The sequence below is a fragment of the Genypterus blacodes genome, unplaced genomic scaffold, assembly GCF_046128005.1.
Source record: "Genypterus blacodes isolate CSIRO-AG114 ecotype Tasmania unplaced genomic scaffold, CSIRO-AGI_Gbla_v1 ptg000052l_1, whole genome shotgun sequence".
Lineage (NCBI taxonomy): Eukaryota > Metazoa > Chordata > Actinopteri > Ophidiiformes > Ophidiidae > Genypterus > Genypterus blacodes.
Genome location: NW_027466864.1, coordinates 2,119,482 through 2,142,518, shown reverse-complemented (window position 1 = coordinate 2,142,518; position 23,037 = coordinate 2,119,482). Strand labels below are relative to the sequence as shown.

Below are 23,037 nucleotides of genomic sequence, written 5' to 3'. Positions count from 1 at the left end.
ATGTCGATTTTCTTAAAAAAATTAGACTCAGTTAACATGTTTCAGCATCTTAGTGTTTACTGCTCTTCTTGTGTTTTCTGCCTTTGTTGTGCACTTTTCTGTGAATAGTGATGCAGGGGTAAAGGGAAGTGTAAGGCTTAAATGTAATATTCTCCTATCTGTGTGTGCGGGCAGATTACTGACGATGGCCATAAGTGCGGTAAGGACGACCAGATGGAGGCTGATAACCGAAATCAGTGTTACTACTGTAATGAAGTGTGCCCGAACGCCAACTCACTGCGACGGCACTTTAGACAAGCCCATGGCAAGGACCGCTGCCATGTCTGCAGTGTTTGCAACAAGGCCTTTAAGAGAGCCACACACCTGAAGGTAAGTCACAAGAAATGTGACGGAATAAAACATTTCTTTCCTTTCTTTTTCTCTTCTCATCCGAGGTTTAAGTCTCTTTTTCCTGCTTCTTCCACCGCCTGACATTGTTTGCTATTAGTTGGTAAAGGACAGGTGTACATATGCTACTGCTGCCATGAACTTGTTGAGATCTCACACACAGAGACTGGATAAAATGGAAATAGTGTATTGTACTTCTTTCTTATGGTTTGTTCTGTGTTTTATGCGTAAGAGGTGATTGAAGACACGGGAGTTCCTGATCAGATGAGCATGTGTTGTTTCTTTTGAATGGTCTCAGTGTGGTGTGTAGCAGTTCAGTTCTACTTTTGGGGCTGATCACATGGGTTTCCTAACCAATTCCAAAGTCACTGGAAGGGATTAGTTCTTACCAGATTGAGTTGTACGGAGCCAAATCCATGACAATTACTGATCTGCGTTGAGGCCAATCACTGGGATAGTTACACGGAGCGGGGCAGCCATTGGGGAAGGTTGCTCAACATAACGGAGTGTTTCTGCGTCTGAGCTGACTGGACATGTTTGCCACTCAATCCTTGAACGTAGCTCAAACTGCAACAAGTTTTGCTCACATTTATGTAAACCCTGTGGCACGTGTAATTTAGCCTCAGTCAAAGCAAGAGTGTTTCTACGATGACAAATTAATAGTAAGTAATGTCTCCTTTCCAAAGGGTCAGACAATTGAAATGAAATGATCCCCGTTTAACCTCCTGAATCTATAGTCAGATTTACATATTGAAATCCTTTGCACGAAGTCATTACGCGGTATAAGCCTTCAGCTGTGCTCTTGGATTCCGTCGTTGGGCCATGAGCGTTTTTTTATACAGAGACTAGCATGAGAGAAGCCAATGCAGATGGCGTAAGGAAAGGAAGCAGAAGTGAGTTAAGCACCCCAGGCTCCAGGCCAGGCTAAATACCAAGCCACAAAAACCCATTCTCCCATGCGTCTTCCTTGCAAATACAAGATCTTTTGCAATTACCGTAAATGGAAAGCCTCAGGAAGACCGTCTACAAGCTGCTGCTTTATGACTTTTTATGGAGAAGTAAGTACGAAACTGCTCTTGACTTCTGACTTCTGTAAGAGGATGGTAGTCTTTGTTTGTATATGAGTAATGTCTGGTGTAGGAGTACAGACACAATTGATTGGATCTGCTCTTGACATGGTTAAAGGAATCGTTATTTTAGAATTTGCAGATTACTCCGGTCGTGGTGTTAATACTCTAGTTTGTAGGTCTTGGTCTTGATCTAGGATTATTGTTGACCAGATGGCTTAACACTACAAACTGGCACTGTATGAGACGTTGTTGATGCCATAAAGTAATGCGTTTAAAATGCATCAACCTCAGGCTGTAAAATAACAGATTCAAGAGATTTTATGTGGACACAGCTTTTCAACATGAAATCAAGTGGGCTTATTAGGTCGACTCTATTAAACTGTCACTCGCTGCAGCAAAACAATCTGCTTAACGCAAGAGCTTGTTTAATAGCTGAATTATAAATGGACACGTGTGGTACATGTGTGCTTCACCTTTGTAAGTGTCCTCTTTGCGTAGTAGCGCAGCTCAAACACATGAAGACTTCTCATCTTTTCATATGGAGAGGAAAGACGAGGGACAGCTTTATATGCGGTTTAATACACCACCACTTTCCCCATCATGTCATATTTCCAGGGAAGGGTTATTGTGCCGAAGGCTTCTTGTGGTATTGTAAATGGTCGGCCGCATGCTGAACAGTAATTGCCTCTCTAAACATTTCTAGCAAAAGTGATCAAGCCTCGTCCTTTCCAGGCTGTAAGAACTCAGACGCTGCTTTTAGATTTTTAAAAAGGCCCAGTGGTGAGAAAATACAAATTGGCAGTGTTGCTGTGTCTCATTGTTGGCCACTGGATGAGAGTTCCAAAATGTAATTCAAGGCTGTTTTTATATTAGGAAAATATTTAATAAATAATATTAAATAAAAGAATATTTAATGATTAATGGTAGGAAAAGTGCCAGATGGAACATTGGTAGATGTGCAGTTTTCAAGGCAAAAACAAACAATGAAGGTTTTCCAACCATCAGCGTAATCCACATCTCTTATCTGTCTGCTCAAGATGTACCACACAATCATCTTTCCATTTATGGATAGATATGCAGAATTTTAAATAAATGTAATTCACCTTTTGTGCATTGCTTGGATTTTGTCACCATCAAAAGCCTTTTCCATAGTTTATGGTGTGTAAATGTGAGTATGAGTGTCTCGCACATCTATGTTACAAGTGAATGTGAACTGTTGACTGATCTCGTCTCATCACATTCTTCCCAGGAACACGAACGAGTTCACCAACCAGGCCCGTCGCCCAGCTCCCAGAAACCCAAAGTCTTCAACTGCTCCTCCTGCTCGAAAGCCTTCGCCAAGCGCAGCCAGCTGGAGAGACACAATCGAACACACACAGGTGAGAAATGAATCATGGCCGGCAAAACATCGACAACAACCCTACACTCATTTTACACAAAGGCGTGATGAACTTATCTATTTTATAGAAGTGAGGTTTAAAATCTGGCTTGCGATATGAACGTGTACCGTCATGAAGCTGTGAGCTTTAGTGAAGCTGCCAACAGCAGGAAAACACTTAACGGAAACCATGGAAGCGAGTCAAATCTGTATTGATGGATTGCTGTGTGCATATGTTATCTCTAAGTGTATGTTCCGTGGTCACACATATGTCAGACATTTCACAGCTGGTCACTAACATAAGGATGTTGAAGCTCAAACATTGAAGTGTCGCTGGAATTTACTTTAAATAGAAGGAATTAGATAGTTGTAGTTTTATTATAATTCACCATGATAAGCTTTTGATTCTTGTTTCTCTCAAGACAAACAAAGTAGACAAGAATCTATATCGTTTGATAAACATCCTTCCATCCCTCATCAAACCTCGGCTCTATATTTCCCTCACACAGTCACTAACACTAAGAGTAAGTGCATGGAATTTGTCTGAATGAAGCAAAATAGTCCCCAGTAAGTGAACGCCCTTTCAAAAAAGGGTGAAATGTGAATGGCAGCGAGTAATATTCAGCATATATCCTCTTTTTGTGTCCGGCTCACTAATTTATACGCTCATGTGGGCGCAGAGCGTAAGGTAGCTGAAAGCCTTGAATGCCTCCTTTGATATTACCATGTGAATGATCTCATTTGAATGACTGGACTATTAAAGGATAGTCTGAGGTTGGTTCACCCTCGTGTGTTGTTGGTTTTTCTGCATTTTTGTCCCTGTGACATAAACACAGTTGTACCTTGTGTGTGTCTGTGCCCGTGTGTGCTGTAGGCGAGCGCCCTTTCAAATGTGGCCAGTGTGAGAAAGCCTTCAACCAGAAAAGTGCCCTGCAAGTTCACATGGTCAGACACACTGGGAAGAAGCCCTTCAAGTGTGAGGTGTGCAGCATCCGATTCACACAGAAGAGCAACATGAAGCACCACATGAAGAGATCCCACGGCTACGGTGAGCAACAGACCCCCCGCACACACACACACACACACACACACACACACACACACACACACACACACACACACACACACAACCTTCCCCGCTTTGTGAAACTGTAAATCCAGTTTCTCTCAGGCTGCATTCAGGCACAGACAGACAGTCAGGATATGTGAACACTTTGCAATGAAATCACCCTTTTCCATAATCCATTTATCCGTCTAGCCATCAAACATGTGCTCCGTTCCTATCAAAGGGTAAACGGACAGCGGCGTCTCCCTCGCCTGAACAACATCTCTAATGTCACTTTGCCCGAGTCTCTAGCTTTTTCCACATGATTGTCCTCATTCACTAGAAGAGCTTTATAATGATTTGTAGCCCTCACATCCGCACACACACACACACACACACACACACACACATTCATGCTCCAGGCTCGTCAAGACATATTGAGCAGAGCAGGAGCAGTGTGATGGCAGCTTGGTGACTTAAAGCTGTCCGCCGCTTTTATTCAATATCTCCAGTTGACTTGATAAAGCGGCGATAAAGACGCTATTGAATGATGTCATATTCATCTGTGACTAGACATTGTGAAATCTTCCTAATTACTTCTTAGTTTGTAAATCCCCCTGGCTGATGTTTCTGTGTCGGTCCTGAAGCCTTTTGTCTACATCCAAACAAAAATAACATCTCGCACACAACTCTGTGTGTAAATCATAGCCGGGTTCAAGATTTGCTCGCAACCAAATAAGTAAGAGGAACAAAATAGAAGACAATTAAACTAGTTCCCGTGTAGAAATAACTTCAGTGTGCTGTAATGAGCCGTTGGTGCTGCTGGCAGGTTGAAGCGTGTTTTACATCCCCAGCCTGGGCCAGTGATCGATTGTTGGGGCTTTGCCTAATTTATTTTAAGCTTAATAAGGTGTGACAAATAGGCCCTGTTAACAACGAGCACAGTCTGTATCTGCTGAAAGTTATTACAGAGGTGATGTAATAGTTTTGTCATTGTGTTGTTCTATTTTGTTAATTTTTAGTTCTGCACCTTTAGGTATGAGTTCTATAATGTGCATAATTCTTTTCAGTCTGTTTGTACACAGCAACTTTTAGTATTTAAAAACAAATGAATCCCTTTGTTACTTAAGTAAAATGTACAGCAGATGAGCAAATGCTATATCACTTTTAAAATGAGAATGCTCGTACTCTACTTCAGCCTTTAGTGTGTTTTCATATCATGGTAAACCTGTGCTAGTTCTTCATCGTCCTATTTCTCCTTTCAGGTCAGATGCAGGAAGTCACGCTGAGCCAAGAAGAACAAGGTCCTCAGGTGGAGGTAACACCTGAACTTGACCTGGAGGTGGTTCCTGAGTCGGCGGGAGACTGGCACAATGTCTTCCCCTGATCCCAACGCCGTGATCCACACCATCCAAGAAGCAGTACAGTGTGTCCGGGTAATATGCTGATCATTACCTCTACATAGGAGCAGCAGAAGCCTTGTCCAACAGATTTCTCCTCTTTGAAACAAAGTACCTTGGAGATTTGCTCCATTGGTTATCGGACGGTTCTCCCATAGTAGCAATGCCCTGTTGTTTTTCAGATTAGTCTTGTTCTAATGTCTGTTATCTGTTTTTATACTGTCTGATTGTCTTTAATGATAACCTCTGAAGAGGTTTGACTCACGAAATGCAGGCATCCCAGAGAATTCACCACTCAAGAAGCAGCTTTCTAATGCGGCTGAAGAGAGAGGATGTTCTGCTCTCATGCAGCTGCGTTCATTTAGACGCAAACCTTTTTATCACACATTCATTCAACATGAAGTCTGGAACAATGCCAGCAAAATGCACCAACATAAAACAAAGTTGTCCATAGCAAAAAGGAAATCCATTCATTATCATATCACTTATGAATTATAACTTTACAGCAAACTACACACATACAATGCCGTATCTTCATAGGAGAAAAGTAATGAAATATTGGAATTTCCACATTCCATTTCCCAATATCCAGGACCTCTGGAATGCAGCGTGAAGCTCCGATGTGTGTCTTAGATACGCATACACACACTAATTAATATCTGGTCACAATTTCAATATAGTAAGCACAAGAAAATATATTCCAAACTAATTCATACTTTGGGTCTGGATTGCTTTGCGGTGAGGTGCAGATCCAGACCTTCGTCTCCTCTAGACTAAAAAGCTATTATATAGAATAATCTACTACATGGCTATGGCTTTGAAAACAGCCGTACACTGAGACAACATGGACTTCCTTTTAATTCATATTTCACTTTGTATGGACATGGTTATATCGGACAATTTTCATTCAGAACCTGCCTAAAATGAAAAGTAATAAGCATTTCCTTGCATTATGTATTGGTACGAACAAGGATCAAAAGAGGATTGAACTAAATTGTTGAGGACTATGCAAGTCACACCTGTGAAGAAAGTGAGCTGTCTCGACACACACACATGTTGCTGTCAGCACTGTGCTACCTGCCGTCACATTCAGACTCACAGCACCAACATTTTTATTGATTGTCGTGCATATTGTAAATAATGCCTTTAGATTGTGCATATTTCTGTTTAAATCCCCTTAAAGGGTTGGTTTGGAATATTTCAGCATAGTATTTAAGTTGTTTTGAAGCAAAGCCAATGTACAGACAATGTTTTGTTTTTTTTGCTGTAGGATTTTCTATTGTTGTTAATAAATTAAGAGAATTAAAATAATTTTTCTACAAATTTAGACTGCTTTACCCGTGTTTTGTCATCTGATGAAAGGAAATTTAAGCAACCACATTGGAACATACTTACCATTATCTGGCCTTAACCTGTACCCTCTATAATAACAATGTATCCAGCCACAAGTCTTCCAACTCCTCAACGTAGCTAAACCTAAACGTTGCAGCTTAGCCTCTGACTAAACCTGTACATTGGATCATCCCTCCCTCCGGTCATAGCATCTTACTGACTTTCTATTCATGCCCGGCCTCTTTGCAACTATAGCCTGGCTGTATCTTCCTCATCGTCTTCCTCAGATGTCGTCGTTCCTTCTCTCAGACATGTTTTTCCTCACAGCTCCCAGGATCCTACACCTCTTCACTAACCCAAGATATATAAGACACAGCTCTTGCAAACTCATGAATCACAGTTTTATGAAGTTCAAATTTGGCCTTGGATGCAAAACTCTGACCCCGGCCCAATAACCATCACTTCTTCTTCTTTTATATGTTTACTTCCTGTTGCACAAACAGAAATAACTAGAGTTGATTTGTATCATTTTTATTTATTTTCAGTTAAATGGCTGGTTGTTTATTACAGTTACAAGAGTGGGGATCTTTACATTCATTCGCAGAACCCATTCGGAGAAAAACATACGCACAGAGGGAAATAGCAGTCACAAGGCTCAAGCACACAAAGAGTAGGAGAGCTGCACGCTACAGATCACACATGCTTTGCTTTAAACACAAAAAAACATTTGGTGGATGGATGTTTTTGAAGCTATTCCTCGCTAACATTTTCCAAAAACCTGCTATCACATTCTATAGAACCATCTGATAACGTGTTCACGTTCTTTACGTTAGTCACAGAGCACCATTTTGAAATTGTGTTTTTAAGTATCCACATCAAGGAAACACAGCACACTGTTTAGGTGGTCAGAGGGAAAGGCACTTGTCTTTGTGTGCCTTGCACATTGGTAAAGTGTAAAAACAAAGATGAGACCAGATTCAGAGCAGTGCTTTTAAAACAGTGCACTACAGAATCATTTAGTTTATATAGATGGCTAGAAGAACTCCAATTTCACAATCAAATTAGTGTCTACAATGGAAAAATAAATTGCATTAGTGATGGCAGAGGTTATTTAGTTTTGCACAAAGATTCACAGGCAGCCTAAGTCCTTTATGACTTATAACATTACATTACATTCATGACTGGACACTTAACAACAACAAAGACACAAGAGGGGAAACAATCGAATGAAAACCAGGACATTATGACCCAAAATGGCTCCCAAAATACATGTGAAGTGAGTTAAAGTGATTTTAAAACATAAGAACAGGTTCAAGTTGGGACACGTAGAAACGGTTTGGGGGAAATGACGAAGACAGTAAGACACGACAGAAAACCGCTCGTTATTCAAACAGAAGCATCCTGGCCTTTACACCCAATCGACAAGCGGCAATGACGGTGAAGTCAGTCGAACTTCCACCGGCCTAAACCCTCAGCTGCACCAGATCTGCCTCAGTTTATCCATCCCAGTTAGTGAAACCGTCAAAGCTGCTGACAGAAACTCAAGCACAAACAGAGAGAAAGAGAGAGAGAGAGAGAGCCACGACAGAGGTCAGGGGTCATTCAGGCTGCACATGTGAGCGGCTTCAGCAAACAGTTCACGCCGATGATGATGATGACTGCACAGACTCCACAATGCATGGGGAAGGAAGGGCAACAGATTGTGTCTCTATCAACCAGCCAAGTAGGAACGGGAGGCAACAAGGGAGTTGAAGGATTTAGCAAACATTAGAGTGTTATCAGAGGCTCAGGGTAAGATGAGTTTGGGAGGGCATCAGATTTCTTCGTTTTCTTCCTCTTTTTCACTTTAGTCCCTTGTTCTTGAGCATGTGCCCATGTGTTGTTGGGGACTTCAGCGTTTGCCTGGAGACGCACTCCTGCTTCCCTGTAGAACAGACAATAATAAACACCTGATGAATGCACCGACATGTTTTGTGATCACATATCTGTCATTATGAAAGGACTATGATGATTTTCCGGAATTGGAATTTGGCCCATTGGTCACTTAAAACAGCATGTGGTAACGATAAACTAGAATGACTATAGACTAGAATAGCAGAGGGTTTGACTCAGAGGACAACCACAGAGACAGAAAGGTCCCCATCCAACCAGATTCAAACCCAGAACTTTCTTGCTGTAATCCATCTCTACTTTGATAAATATGGAGACCAGGGCTGCAACATCAAAAAAATCATGATAGTCCTTTAATGTGACAGATAAGATGATTAGTGTGATGATTGCCGTTGCAGATGCAGTTTTCAGGCTTAGAATGCATGAATGATTCATGATTTTTTGCAAGTTCTTCTGCAGCTAATTGCATAAACGAATCTTCTTTATGTCCTCAAAGTAATCAAATGAGAATACAAATTAAAAAGTTGCATGGGAAATTGTGTGGAAGTTTGAGACTAAGCCTTGGACTTCTGATTTGTTTTGGCCGCTCCTCGTCATCCTACGGTTTTCACAAAGCTGTCTTAGGGACTTGATTGTGCTTCTCAGTGACGTTCACTCTTTCAAATCACTATAGAGGATTATAATGTGGACAAAGACAATACAGATGAGACAAATCTTTATGGATTTCTTAGGAAGATGAGCCATAATGTGCAAAGCCTTAGATTTCCTCATTGAAGGAGGCGAGTGACTTCTCTTCTTAAAGCTTTTGGAGATTAAATTAATCTGTCATCAAAGACAATATATCAACATCCAGCACCAGCATTTAAACTGATATTCTTAAGTACAAAACAGAAACAAAGAGGAGCTGGGAGAAAACTAAGGCTTTGTTTTTATTTCAGTCTTTCAGACTGTGACTCATGTTTCGGTTAGCAGGAACAGGAAGTGATGGTGTGACAGCTCTGCCTTAAAGCTAATTAGCCGAATCAAACAAATGAAACAAGTGCCTGCTAACTTTTTCATCTCTGGAAATGTTTACTCTCCTGTGACTTACTCACAACAATTTACTAACTACTCAAGCTTCCAGCCTCTGGGAAATAAGGATTTCCCTCCACCTTCAGTAATTGCCAAAATGAGTAATCTATGGTTCTGTCAGAATGGCTTTGTAATTAAAGTCTGTCTGGCAGAGCTTGAAAGACGCTGCGCCTCTTAATGACACGTGAAAATGAATCCACTCAGGTGCGTCTGTGTAAACTGGCACGTCAAGCACTTGCGAATACACCAATCTCACACGAGTGGACACCGAGCTGGCTTCATTTGAGGGATGTTTCACTGAGCTGTCGTCACTGATTCAGTGGCCTGAAATCTCCAGGGTGGGAGTGTGTGTTCCATCAGTCCACTCAATCAGACCACAGAATTCGGTCACATCACATCACATCGCCTCAGGATCTGCTTTTCATGATAACAGGCAGAGTTGAATAGCTTATCTCCAGCATCGACCAGTGAGAGGCACTCAATCTGCGGTGTAACACATGTCTGAGTGAAAACACTCTCTCTTTTTTTAGCCTACAGAAGTATTTCGCAATAAAACTGCAAATTTGGCACAGTTATGATAAATAGTGTTTCAGATATGGAACAGGACAATGGACTTGAAGATGTTTTAATTAATTTTGTCTGTAACGACCCCCTGCTGACTTGAATGACTGGGAAAAGGTTTCATGCATCGCCACAATCATGAGTCTTATTGTAGCGTAGGGCGAACCATTTTCATCTCAGTACAGGAGTCCCACAGTGTCCTCAGCAACAACAGATCAGTCTTTCACCTATTTATATATTCAGTCAACATTAATTTAGTCATGATACAAAGAACTTAAATATCCCTCTCCTGCAAAAGATCTCTCTAATGAAGCCAGGGCCTGCTTGACTGATGGATGATGATAAATAAATAAATTACAACATGATGTCATACTTGATAATGTGCATGTAAAGCAGTTTGAGCATGTTAGGTGAAGCCCTCACTGGACCCTGATGTGAAGTAGATCCACTCTACCAGCTGCATTGTTACATCAGCATTTGTAGCGTGCTTGGCAATAAATCTTCTCTCAAAGCTTCTGATTATTCTGCTGCTGCCGTAGTAACAGGATTAGGATGTCTTCTAAGCATATCAATGTGGAATAAATTTGGGAGTGAGTTCATTTCAAGTCCCCCCCCCCCCACGGCCCCCACCGCCCCCCTCCCCTGTCACAGATCAGTTACTCACTCTGCTGCTGACATCACTGAGGCAGAAACACAGAGGGAAGAAGAGAGGTTAGTGGTATATTCCATTCTATTCTGTGGCAATTTGACATCCAAGAAAGAAAGAGCAGTGGCAGATTACAGGAAAGAAGGATTGAACCATTTGAGAGGTTACTGGGAAATAGCTTGGAAAGTGTGTTTGTTTTTGTTTTTTACCATTTTGAAGATCCTAGTCAGGGAGCCTTTGCCGTCCCCGCTGGTCTTCTTGGCCTTAGCAGACTGTGACTTCTGGTCACCCTGGCAAAGAGAAAGAGGAGGAGGAGGAGGAGGAGTGAGTGCACTAAACGAGTCAAGGAGGATGTTTGACAGGGGGATGAAGAGGTGGCTGACCTTTCGTTCAAGAGGGAGATGAACAAAAAGATCTCTCTCTCTCCGCTTTTCGTGCAATTGTTCAACAGTGTGCGCGGAAGTGATGGATAAATGTGCCGCACACACACCCAAATACAGAGAGAAAACTGGGAATGGAGGCCAACCTAATTTCATCCTACTTTTACAGTATAATAAGTGTGTGAATAATGCATAAGGTAGAAAAGTTGTAAAGCAGGAAAGTTTGGAGTGGAAAAGTTTCTCCTGCTTACTGTCAAAAATCTTGGAGTTGGCGAATTGGACATTTAAATTCCTTTACACAGCAGCTGAGTCATGGATTTCGGCTTCTGTTCTCTGCAACTTCCAGAAATAACTGGCTTCATATTGCCACTGTGAGAAAAGCCTCAATCATAATATTCCAGATTTATCACTCTACAACTATAAAAGCATTTGGGGGCTGAAGAGGGCAAACTGACCTCTATGACATCACAGAGGGGTTTGTCCTGTTGCTTCTGTGCTGGTTGGAGCAAGATAAGGAGACTGGAAACAAACGTCTCTCCCACATGCTTGTAGTGAATTCAAATTCAAAGTGTTTTCAAAGTCGGGATGTCACAGTGGTCAAATTAGCCGAAGTTCAGCCGTCAAAGCCGTAACATGGTGAAAATCCTCAATGTGTAAGATTATCCACCTTTAAAATGCTAATGAAGTTATTTTTTGCGAGCGATTACTAAAGTTTGACCTTCTGGATTGGAAACATCTGATGTGGTAATTGGGTCTTCATGATATCAAGCAGAATATGCATGAAAAATAACCTCAAATTAGGGGTTTCATGCTGCTCTGGCAATAAGATTAATTCCCTTTAAAAAGAGGAGTTTTCTTTCCTGAGCCCATTGTCACTCATGCACACACACACACTCACAGACACACACACGCCCGCAAAGACTTGAAATGAAGAGCTGATAACTTTGCCACTCGAAGCAGAAGGCCGTCTCTCCTACGCAGAGGAGTTTAGAAAGCCAGACGCGGATAATGAAGAACAAAATAAAGTGCCGGCGTTATCGTTAACTTCAATATGTGCACATACCTCAGATAGTAAATCTCATCCTGCAACGGTACAAAATAGAAATGGGATATTCAAAGATGGTCTGAAGTTGAAGGTAAATGGGAAATGAGTGTATTATCGCTGAAGTATGGACGGATTATGAAGACTAAAAGCGGTTGATGGAGGCGAAATGGAAAGAGTCGCAGGCGTGAGGGGCTGAGGGGACGACCTCACACCTCCCCGTCCCCGTCCCCCCCCCCCCCCCCCCCCCCCCCTTTATCATTAGAAATGATCCAGCTAATATCCAGACCACCTACCAGGCCTATCTTGGTTGCTAGTCCTCTCCACTGGACATGTAAAGAAACAAAGAGACAAGGACAGGAAAGGGGAATGAGGAGACGGGACAAATAGAAAAGTGTGTCTTACGTGGCAGACAGGCAGGACGGGGAGGAGAGGAGACAGGTGGGAGTGTCCGTCCAGGGGGGGGGGACAGGAACAGATGCAGGGACAGGGAGGAAGCCAGGGACAGGATCGCACAGATTTAGAGACACAACAAAGACATACAGCATGTGGACAGGTACAAACATGGAGTCAATCAAACGTTTGTCCGGTTTCAACTCTGAGCATCTCCATCAGAATTACAGTGAGGAAGATTCATTTAGCATTATTGTTCAGATCAAAACTTAATCGAATTTACTCGGCTTTTGGTCTAATCTACTGAAATCAGAGAATAAGACTCATTATGAATATGTCCTCTTCCATGTGGGTGTGTGAGTGAAGTTGCACCAGAGACTGAGAGAACATGAGCTTTAAATGTGTTGGTGACTTGTTGTGAAGCTTGTGTGTTGCTTAACTCAGAGGTGGTACTTCATTTACAGGAGGACGTATCAACAAACCCCCAAATCTTGAATGAATGAATGAATGAATGAATGTGTTATTATCAGAGGCAGGTGTTCTGGAATGATCCATCAGTTATGTCTGTATGTGTCCAAAACATGTGAACAGTGGTATGTAGAAGTATGCTGACCAATTTATAGTCTGTATGATTTTAAACTAGAAATTAAACAGTTTTATATCGATCTTTATTGAATGGTCAGTGCAGGGAGACAGCCTCTCTGTCTGTCTGCCTGCCTGTTTATCTGTCTGTCTTGGGAAGCAGCAGTAAAAGGGACTCACCCTAGATTTGGGAGGAGCAGGGGAGACCTGAGGAGTTCATGACAGACAGTGAGACACGGTTGATTTAGTGAGAGATCAGGAAGAGAAACGTGATTAAAGAGCAAAGAGACAAACATGGAGGGAATACAGCTGGAGGAAAGAGTGCAGTGAAGTACATCTACATGTGCTTCTACAATCATTCCTTAAGAGTCGCTTTACTCACGATCGTGCGGAAGAAGTGAACCACGGCGTTCTCTTGTCCACGCTTACGTGGGGAAGCTGCAGAAGCTTTCTGAGGGGCTGGAGAGAGAGCACCTCGGAAAGACCCCTGCAGAGGAGAAGAGGGGGGAGGAGGAGAGAGAGGAGAAGAGGGAGGAGAGGAAAGGAGATTTACATGTTAAATAGATGCATATTCAGACAAACACTATATACTGTGTATTGGTGTGATTCTTGTTCTCGGTTTCGAAACCGGTTTCGGTTTCGACCTTTAATGATTTTCGCAAACAACATATTTGTCCTAATAAGGCTTGACTCAGTATAATGGTCCTGCTGCTCTACTCACCTCTGCAGTGACAGACACCCACACATACAAAATATATGAATACAGTTGTATGCTCCTATACCAATGACACTATTCCAGTGTAAAAGTAGAGATAAATATTCAAACATTATAGCTTGGGAGCAGTAATTGTTATAATGAAATGTAATAAATAAACCCTCCAAATAACCTTCATCATCATCTTTTAAGTTTCAGTAAGACGAAGACAAAATCTGCCCCTCTGCTTCATCCAACATTGATGACATCACTGGATTTCATTCCTGTCATATTCTGTGGGGAAAGTGAGGAACGTTGCTCCCTTTGTTTTTCCTCCTCCGGGGCTTTGGTGCATTTTCTTTATCATTGGCTTTCATCACGTAAAGTGGAAACCTAATGAATATTGCGATGATACTGCATTGCTTTATGATGGATGTGCATGGACATGTTTATTTTCCCATCCTGTCACCATTTTAATGAATCTGAATATATTTTGATGTTCAGTGCTGCACAAATGCTTCACTATATTATTACATAGTCCATTTCCGTGCCCCACATATTGAGCCACCAACATCAGCAGCATCCTCCTTTATTAACCTCCATCCAATAAACCTTAGAGACCTTTGCCACTCCGACTCAAACTAAACAAATGAGCGACTAAAACTATCTGCATTGCTCTTGTCAATGCCTTGATCTTAACAAAGTAGTCTAATGACCGTGCAAAAGTGCAAATCAATTCAGGGAACTTCCTCAAAGTCAGACTGAACAAAGGAAGCGTCACCGTGACAGATTTATACAGAAACTCTACTCACTTAAGAACCAAATCCCTGCTACTAACTAATGCAAACAGCTCAGGGGTATAAATTGTAATGTAATAATAAATCTTTCTTGTAATATCTGATACCATCAACGAACCTGCAGCTCCAGGGAGGACACACACACACACTTTTCCACCCACCCAGGATCAGTGCAGTCTTTTCAGTTCATGTTACCTTATTCATCCTATTTTTTCCTCTCCCATTTATATAACAGAGAGAGTGTTTTTGTGTGTGTGTGTGTGTGTGAGTCTACAGGTGGCGGTGGATGTTTCGCTTCCATTATCTCACATCAAAGGGCCTTAAAACGTAGGCAAAGGGGGGAAAACCTCTCCCTTCATCCGTCATTTACACCGTGTGCCTGACACACACGTTCAATTCCGTGTCACCTTCACTGTCTTTTATGGGGTTTGGTGAAAATGGACCAGTAAACAATTGGGTCAGTGCAGGAAAGGATGACACACATAACCACAGAAGAAGAAGGAAAAAAATGGATAAGTAGACTAGATAATCAAAGCTTATGAAAGGTTTACAGTAATTACGCTGCAAGTTCAGAGGCTTCTGTGTTTAAAAGGGGGTAAAGATATGACCTCATTGGTTTACGTGTCCGTTCTCATGAGTGAGTCCTGCTGCGTAATGATGTCTGCTCACACAAAGCCGCAAAAGTGCCAATCTGCATGCGTGCGTGTGTGTGTGTGTGTGTGTGTGTGTGTGTGTGTGTGTGTGTGTGTGTGTGTGTGTGTGTGTTTCAGCCAGGGAAGAGAAGGAGGGAAACAAATAGGCACCTTGTTGAGGAGAGTCGTGTCTCTGAAGGGGAAAGAAGAGATGAGACGGACTATAGAATACTGAATGAAACCATATGTGTTTGTTCTGTACTCCAGCCTGTCGTGCCTTTGATGTCAACATGTGTGTGTGTGTTTGTTCTCTCTCCGCTTTTTTTGAGGAGATTGTTTGCGGTTTCATGCTGGTCTGGAAATTCAAAGTTTGACAGACAGGGAGGAGTTGTGATTTGAATATCAGTAGAGTATTGCAGAATATATATTTTTTACTTTACTCACATAGCCCACTGCTTTAATGTTGAGCTCTCAGCTTGTGTTATACATGATAAGGCATTCAGATATTCATTCATATCACTGGCTACAAGGGCGCACCCTGCAGGAGGCTTCATGCAAATCACTCAAAACTCAATTAATGATGCTTGAACCTACAGATTTCTCTTCTCCAAAAAGTTTCTTGTTTGCTTGATCCTTTAAAATTAATCAAAACTTGATTATCATGTCAGATTTACAGTGTGTGAGGCTAAAAGATTAAGATGCAAATGAGGATTTAGTTGATGATGGTGATTGATTGATGGTGGAGAATCATTAAGGGGAGGAACAGTGTTTGATGTTTCTGGCTTGTGGGTGAAAATATTCATCCCAAAAATCAACTTTCAAACTGAGGCAATCATCCTGCCAAGTATGAACTGCTGTTCTTAAAATGTGTCTGTGTGTGTGAGGCAGTAGCTCAGTGGGTAGAGCTTCCGCTTGAGAACCTGAGGGTTGCCGGTTCGAGCCCCTGCCGAGGTGCCCCTGAGCAAGGCACCGAATCCTCAATTGCTCCCCCCTCTGCGAAGGGTGGTAATGCAATTTAAGTTGCTTTGGATAAAAGCGTCTGCCAAATGATTGTAATGTAATATGAGAGGAAGAGATGTCACACATTTTCATCATGTATTGCTTCCTACACTCACCTGTGTCATCGTTTCCTTTAATATTATTTTGATGTACTGTGACTTGAGTTAGTGTAGGTGGCGCTCTTTCTGCATTTACTTCTCTTTTCCCCATTTCTCTTCCATTCATTCTTTATAAAGAAGAATGTAAAAAAAAAGAGGGAGTAATAACTAATTGCCTCCCGGGTGCAGTAAATTGCCTGCATGTTGAGTCATTATTTTGGTCCATTCATTTTCAGATATGGGCGTTTAAAATGGCCATCTTTCTAAATATAGCTTGCGGCAGTACAGTTGAGCCTCAATGTTTCTACTCCTACACACACGTTATCCATATTCAAGATGTATGAGCTGAGAGGGGAGATTCAGGATCATGGGAATTATGGGATTCAGGACACGAGGGGGAACTCGGGTCTTGAAGCTTGAGTTCCCCCATGATTTCAGTGGAGGTTAACTCTCTTCTGAGGTCAAAGGTTACAGGCCTGGCCAGGAATCTACTGCATTATGGATGATGCTCCATGATCCATCCTGAGCAGATGACTGGGAATGAGCAGAGAGATGTGTGGAGATTAGTAAAAGAAAATCTCAAGGAAAGAAGTTATCGATCGTCTGTGAAGTCAATCCAGCAAAAGCCTGACAGCTTTTAGATATGTGATGTTAAAATTCACAAAATCTCTGAATCTGAAATGCTGCACACTTCAGATAATGACAGTCTGCCATTAGAGTCCACAACTGACCATAATGACTCTCGTGGTCAATTTTGCTTTGTGAAAGCATCAGCATGCACGGAGCTGTCTGTCCACCACACACACACTCACACTGTGCTGCTCCACTCGTCACTAAATTCCCTGTAAAACTCAGAGTGGCACTTAAAGTTATGCAGATTTGCAGAACAGTGTTTTTGTCTGTGGACCTCAAATCGAGAAGAATCGAAAGAGAAAGAAGTAGAACATTCAGTGTCACATGATACTGATGAAACCAAACAGATGCACATGTGGGGAAGAAACCGCTGAATGAGTCTCGTCAAAAAGTTGATTTGGGCTGCACGATGGTTCTCAGGCAACAGAAGGATGTTAAATTGGCAGAAGTGCGATGAACCATGAACAAATGGTTAAGCGGTGCATATGGCTTCAGTGCATTCAAGGGTTTGTGAGTGGAAACAACAAACACAGAAGTATAAACAGGATCACAACACTGCTTTTGTTCTCTTTTTTCAGGGTTCTGTACCATTTGTTACATTTTCTCCCCACTCAAGAGGTGAAAAGGTTTCGTTACACTACTACACAACCCGTAATGATCATGTAGCACCAAGAATCTCAAGCTAATGATTAAAATTTCCCACATTGTAGCATATTTTCGCTTTTTCAAATAGAGACTAAATGTATTGTCTCTATTTATAATCTTGCACGATTAGACACAAGATTACATGGAGACTGGTGTTGTATGTAGGCAAACACATGGCCTGTGATGTAAGGTTCTTTCATTTACTCACAATCATCCCACATGCCCCCTAGTGGCTGTTAGAAGGCACGATCAATGTTAAAAAAATAGATTTTATAGAGGAAAGGAATAATAATTCAGTTCGCCTAGTGGGACAGACAACCGTTCAGATTTATAAGCAGAAGAAGCACAGAGACAAATAACCTGAGTGAGAACGAGGCAGCTGCAGCTCGTTGTGCCTTTATGGAGGCAATCAAGTGCTGTGTCTCACAAAAGATCAAATATCACATAAAGATGAGACAAAATCAGTTATTATCAGTGCTGTCAAACACAAAAACAGAATGGAAACTGTTGTTAAAGCCAAATAACGTCTCACACGTGAAGCTAAGCAGGACATGTAACAGTGGCAGACCTGAGACACACACACACACACATATACATGCAGTTAATTGTTTGTGTAATTAGCAATAAACCAATCATTTGCTTTGCTGGGTGAGCGTGAATGAAAACACACAGTTTCACATTGTAATAGGAAACGAAAGCAAAATGTAAATGACTCACAGGAAGAGATAAAGAAATCTACGTTTTCAGTGAAAGTGAGTGAAAACATACATTTCTTGCACCGTCTTTCTTTTCACTGAACTATCAGCAATCATACACGACTCTGAGCTGTCAGTCTCATATTAACTGTCTGTCTCCTTTTGTTTTCATGATTTGTTGATTGAACAATGGAATATATGATTTTGTCTCTGAAGCCTTGTCCGCCTTCCTGAGCCTCCAGAGACGAGAGAAACAAGAGCGAAAGATTATAACTGACCGTCAAAAATGTGAGTCACAGACATGAAAGAACAAAAACTGTGTGTGCTTTTATTCTCTATTTTCAAATCTTTTGTTAAAGCATAAATTGTTAAAAGCGTTCATCCAAAAGTGGAACCAAAAAGAGACATCAAGCCAGAGGGATTAAATCAAAACAAAGAGAGCAATCAGGGTGTTGTTTAGAGATTTAATCAAGCCATAATCCAAAAGCACGGAACAGGATCAGGTTAGGAACAGGTCAGAGGTCACATCAGTTCACAGGAGATACAAACGCTTACAAAACAGATCCTCTCGCCGTTTTCAAACACACACACCGTACACACACTCCGACACGAGAACCTGAGGTGAGCTGACTGATGTGAGGGAGGCTCCTCCGCCACATTCAAGACACTGGGGTTTATACTGTATCACACACACCTTCTGCTTCAGAATGTGGGCCGATATGCATATAGGAATCATTTCATCTTTAGAGAAAAGTTATTATTCACTATTTGTTACGCGTCTACATTTCAGCTCCATTACTAAGAGACCATGCAAATATAATAACTTTTTCAGATTTCCTGCAGATGTTTTACGCCCTGAGACTTTGCTATTTGTCTTTTTGGTGTATCTCCAGGATTAGGTTACTTCATCATTCTTTAGTATTAAAGATTATGGGCTGAAAGGAAATAAATGAGACAATCGAGGCAACACATGCATACATGTCAATGCTGTGATCAAATATGAATCTTAAAAGGGCCAAATGACAAAGAATAAGAGTGTCAGACTTACTAATACTGCTGACTTTACTCTAACATAAATGGCTCAAGCGGATCGGACACTTAAGACCTGATTTCATGTTGAATTCTGGGAACAATGTGTTTTGCAGCTGAGGGTGAATGCAGATGTTTTCTGCTTGAGGCCACAGAGGTGGGCAGACCTGTTCGTCTCATAATTTTGAAGGCAAACCCTCGGTGAATACATAAATATCTTTTGTACAATTGTATAAGGAGTGATCAGTATGGAAAACAACACACAATGTTCTGGCATGAAAACAAGAAAATCAAGTTAAATACTGCAGCAAATCAATAAGGGGGTTAATATTAAATGAAGCTTAATAAGTTGTTCTTTTGACATTTTCCTGCATGTACAATTAATCAGAAGCAATACAATGACTGATGAGCAGAGCAGAGGCAGAAGGAAAGATTTACGGCGCAAATATGAAATTATTTGGATAGTGAATCTTCTTTTGAACATGTGGTTATTGATGACATAAGGCTTACTAGTTGGCAATTGCCAAAGCAGACGGCGTGTTTAGCTCTCTGCAGGTTCAGAGACGCTCCACAACCAAGCATAGACACGAGAACTTTGTCAATAGGATGAACAGTTTTTCACCGTACCAAACGCTTCCTTACAAGTTGTCAATAGGAGTAATACAAGAACAAAGTATGTACAGCGGCACTTTGACTTCCTGTTTCTGACGGCACTACATACTTTGGAGGTTTAGCTTCAGCACAATGCTGCAGTGTTGTCAGGACCGCACGTCAACACAATTTAATACTGACGATAAACATTTGATCCGTTCAACAAACAAGCTTTTGAAGCCGAAATTCCATTTCAACGTCGCCTCTAGAGGGCATCGACGAGCGCATCGACGAGCCCAGGATTATTCAATGGAAGAAAGGAAAGAAGGAAGGGCGGGAACGCAGCTGCAGTTTGGTTCAAGTCAACTGGTTGACACATGGGGCCAGATTTACTGAGCATGACGCAAACTCATGTTCAGGCCGCAAATATCTGCTTCGTCCAATGTACTAAAACCTGATTATGTAAATGAGCACAGCTGCAGCGAGTCCATTTGAATGCACCGCTGCTTTACGATGCTTCTTGTGACCATTACCCCAGTGTCCCATTATATCTTTCTCTCTCTCTCTCTCTCTCTCCCTCGATCAATATTTTATTCAGGAACACTCTTTCCTTTTGCTAATGTACTCTACCATGCTGACCATGTCTCCTCCTAAGAATGACTACAGATACCAAGCCTACAATCTAGGGCCTGCTTTTCAAAGACGGTAAATCATAGACGGAATTACTTTTGACCAGCCGTGATAACTCAGCCGTAGAGAACCATAAGCATCCGTTTTTTAGGCTATATGTCTTGCTACTGTCTGTAAGAGTCCTGCAAACACTTCCCCAAAATCTGGCCCATGGAATTCACAACAACTTTTTTAATTTTCCTTGTCAGAATGAGTAAGTTTTGTTCACACGTGTGGGAATCCTGACAACACTACAGTGCAGAGTCATCAAAATGCCATGCAAGCTCAAGATTTCAGCAAAGATCTCACCGGGGTTGATATTATGCTTCTGCTGTTATACTGTTTATATCGCTAAAGACATTACATCTTTTCTATAGTTTGTCCTTGTTCAAACAGTATGTAGCATGATGTCAACTCACTATGAAAGCGACAGACTGTAGTATCTCCCTGTGGCTGAGTTATCAGTGACTTAAACATGAACCCAGACACAGAAATCAAAGGCTGTAAGCCGCCGCAAAGCAGCGATACGAACTTTCTACTACCACTGAGAACGGCACGACAAACCAGCATCACGTCTAAAATGATACGTCTCTGAATCGCTCGCATCAGCTTCAAGGAAAGAACCTGAAATTCAGCTGTTCTTCACTCCATTTTGACAAAAGTTGTAATAAAATGCAACTAAGGAACAATTCAACCATTTACCTCTACGCCGTCATATACAACAGATAAATATATATTAAAATTTAACTGAAGAGAGCGATGCTTGTAATGTCAGTCCCATTCAAATAAAGAAAAACAAAGAAGAATTGATCCATTGATGACTCAAAATCACAGCCTCTGTTTAACAATATACAAACCCCACCCATAGCAGATATCCAGTGTTGACATAAAACCCATCCTGCCAGGTCTGACACCAATCTGACATGAATCTTAGGACAGAGTCAAACTTTGGTACATCATTAAAACAAATGTAGAACCAAATACAAATCTATACGACAAATATGCTGCGACAAATTCTTACAAGACCTCACGAGGACTCCTAAGCAGAATCGACAGAGATATCTTAGGAGGGGGTCGAGTTTTCACATCGACTCCCCCTGGCTTCCTCACCTTGCTCTTCCTCTTCTTGTCCCCTCCAAAGAACTGTCCAATCTGATCCAGGAGGCCGGGGGCCTTCTTCCTCCGGCCCAGCCCGAAGGCAGCCTGTGCAGAGCTGCTGGCAGATGCCATGGTGGTTGCAGTTGGGCAGTATAAGTGTATTTGTCAAATGTGGGCTCGACGTCTCTCTCTTAAATGAGAGACTAGAGGACAGAGGGGGAAGAGAGAATAGAGAGGAGAGGGAGGGAAGAAGCTAAGCTACTCTAGGTCCTGTTCGGCACACTCCGACCCGCACTCTGAAGCCGCTCCGCTGTGTTCCTGGATGGTCTGCAACTCGTCCGATTCAGAGGGTCGCTCTTTGAAGGTGTTGTCCTCTCTTCCCGGGGCATCTCGGGAGAAGAGGCGGGCCAGGTGGGGGCGTGGCGTGGCGGCGTCAGGGTCAGCTGTGCTGGCAGAGGTCCAGGGCTGCTGGGGGCCCTCAGCGCCCGTGGAGTCAGTCACCGCCGGCATCTCCGAGACGCAGCCATTGTTCAGGCTCACATCTGCCTCACCCAGGCCTGTGCAGAAACAACAAGGGTCATCTATGGGCTCGAGCCTGCATGGCACACAACAAAACCAGGCAGCACAATGGGCTCTTTTGTCGAGACCGGGTCCTTCCTGCTGTAGCAGACCAGAACAGCGAATGGTTCTATTTAAACCGTAGTAACACCTACCTGCTCAACAGCAAAGCAGATTTCAGACTGAAGACATGAACACAAACATACATGTCAGCATGATTCAGTTCCCTTCAATACATTTTTACTTCTTGACTTTGAGAATTGCTAGAGAGAGACAACAAAAGCTTCACATGTTGGGGCTGTGACCTGTTCTCCCCTGTGTGGTGCAGTACACACACACGTCTCCCTGTGAAAGCATTGATCACTTTTCAGGAGAGCAAAGCACAAAATGGAGAAAAAAAAAAAAAAAAGAAAACGCTCCAGCATTAGTTCCAATATGGTGGAAACAGTTGGAGCTGTAGCATCCATTCTGACAGCTATCCATTAAGCCTGCCAGCTCCCACAGCACAGGGCATCCAGTGCATTCCTGCCTCCAAAACAATATCCACACTGTACTGCCAGAAATGGTGTAGCACTACACCAGGGAATCTGCATGTTAATAATGGCGGAACACTGGCCTGTTGTTATCGGCTATTAGTGACAAACAAAGGGCCAGTGTCACTAAAATAACTCCTATAAGTATGGATTTCCAACCCAATGTTCGGCGACACTTATCTGATTTGG

The 23,037-nt window shown here is 42.1% G+C and overlaps 3 protein-coding genes across 9 annotated transcripts in view; 1 reads left to right on the top strand and 2 right to left on the bottom strand.

Moving 5' to 3' along the window:
* znf236 (zinc finger protein 236) overlaps positions 1 to 6,573 on the top strand; it is a 38,577-nt gene extending 32,004 nt beyond the window's left edge. For all 4 annotated transcript variants that reach the window (XM_076150346.1, XM_076150344.1, XM_076150345.1 and 1 more), the window contains exons 29-32: positions 175 to 369; positions 2,707 to 2,836; positions 3,710 to 3,883; positions 5,146 to 6,573. In XM_076150346.1, the coding sequence (XP_076006461.1) occupies positions 175 to 369; positions 2,707 to 2,836; positions 3,710 to 3,883; positions 5,146 to 5,267 (621 nt within the window). In that variant the 3' untranslated portion in view covers positions 5,268 to 6,573. The remainder of the gene's footprint in view (positions 1 to 174; positions 370 to 2,706; positions 2,837 to 3,709; positions 3,884 to 5,145) is intronic.
* Positions 6,574 to 7,144: 571 nt separating this feature from the next.
* mbpb (myelin basic protein b) lies at positions 7,145 to 21,889 on the bottom strand. 4 transcript variants are annotated; one of them, XM_076150351.1, is made up of 5 exons: positions 21,770 to 21,889; positions 13,560 to 13,664; positions 13,358 to 13,384; positions 10,990 to 11,061; positions 7,145 to 8,536 (listed from the first exon to the last, which is right to left on the bottom strand). In XM_076150351.1, the coding sequence occupies exons 1-5, from the start codon at positions 21,887 to 21,889 to the stop codon at positions 8,504 to 8,506; spliced, it is 357 nt and encodes a 118-aa protein (XP_076006466.1). In that variant the 3' UTR covers positions 7,145 to 8,503. The 4 variants fall into 4 exon arrangements, 3 of the variants coding, with proteins under 3 accessions (XP_076006466.1, XP_076006468.1, XP_076006469.1); XM_076150353.1 differs by lacking the exon at positions 13,358 to 13,384 and having other exon boundaries at positions 10,990 to 11,070; XM_076150354.1 differs by lacking the exon at positions 13,358 to 13,384.
* The window catches only part of LOC143000880 (myelin basic protein-like), a 36,777-nt gene continuing 32,560 nt past the window's right edge, over positions 18,821 to 23,037 (bottom strand). Inside the window, exon 4 of the mRNA XM_076150350.1 lies at positions 18,821 to 22,314. Within this exon, the coding sequence (XP_076006465.1) occupies positions 22,016 to 22,314 (299 nt within the window). The 3' untranslated portion in view covers positions 18,821 to 22,015. The remainder of the gene's footprint in view (positions 22,315 to 23,037) is intronic.

Bases quoted from the DNA above. Each gene is read 5' to 3' on its own strand.
- mbpb (XM_076150351.1), bottom strand. From the start codon at position 21,889: ATGGCATCTGCCAGCAGCTCTGCACAGGCTGCCTTCGGGCTGGGCCGG. The intron at 13,665-21,769 runs GTGAGGAAGCCA...TCTCCTCTGCAG, and splicing joins ACAAGAAGAGGAAGAGCAAG to GGGTCTTTCCGAGGTGCTCT. The intron at 11,062-13,357 runs GTGAGTCCCTTT...CAGGGTGACCAG, and splicing joins CTGCTCCTCCCAAATCTAGG to AAGTCACAGTCTGCTAAGGC.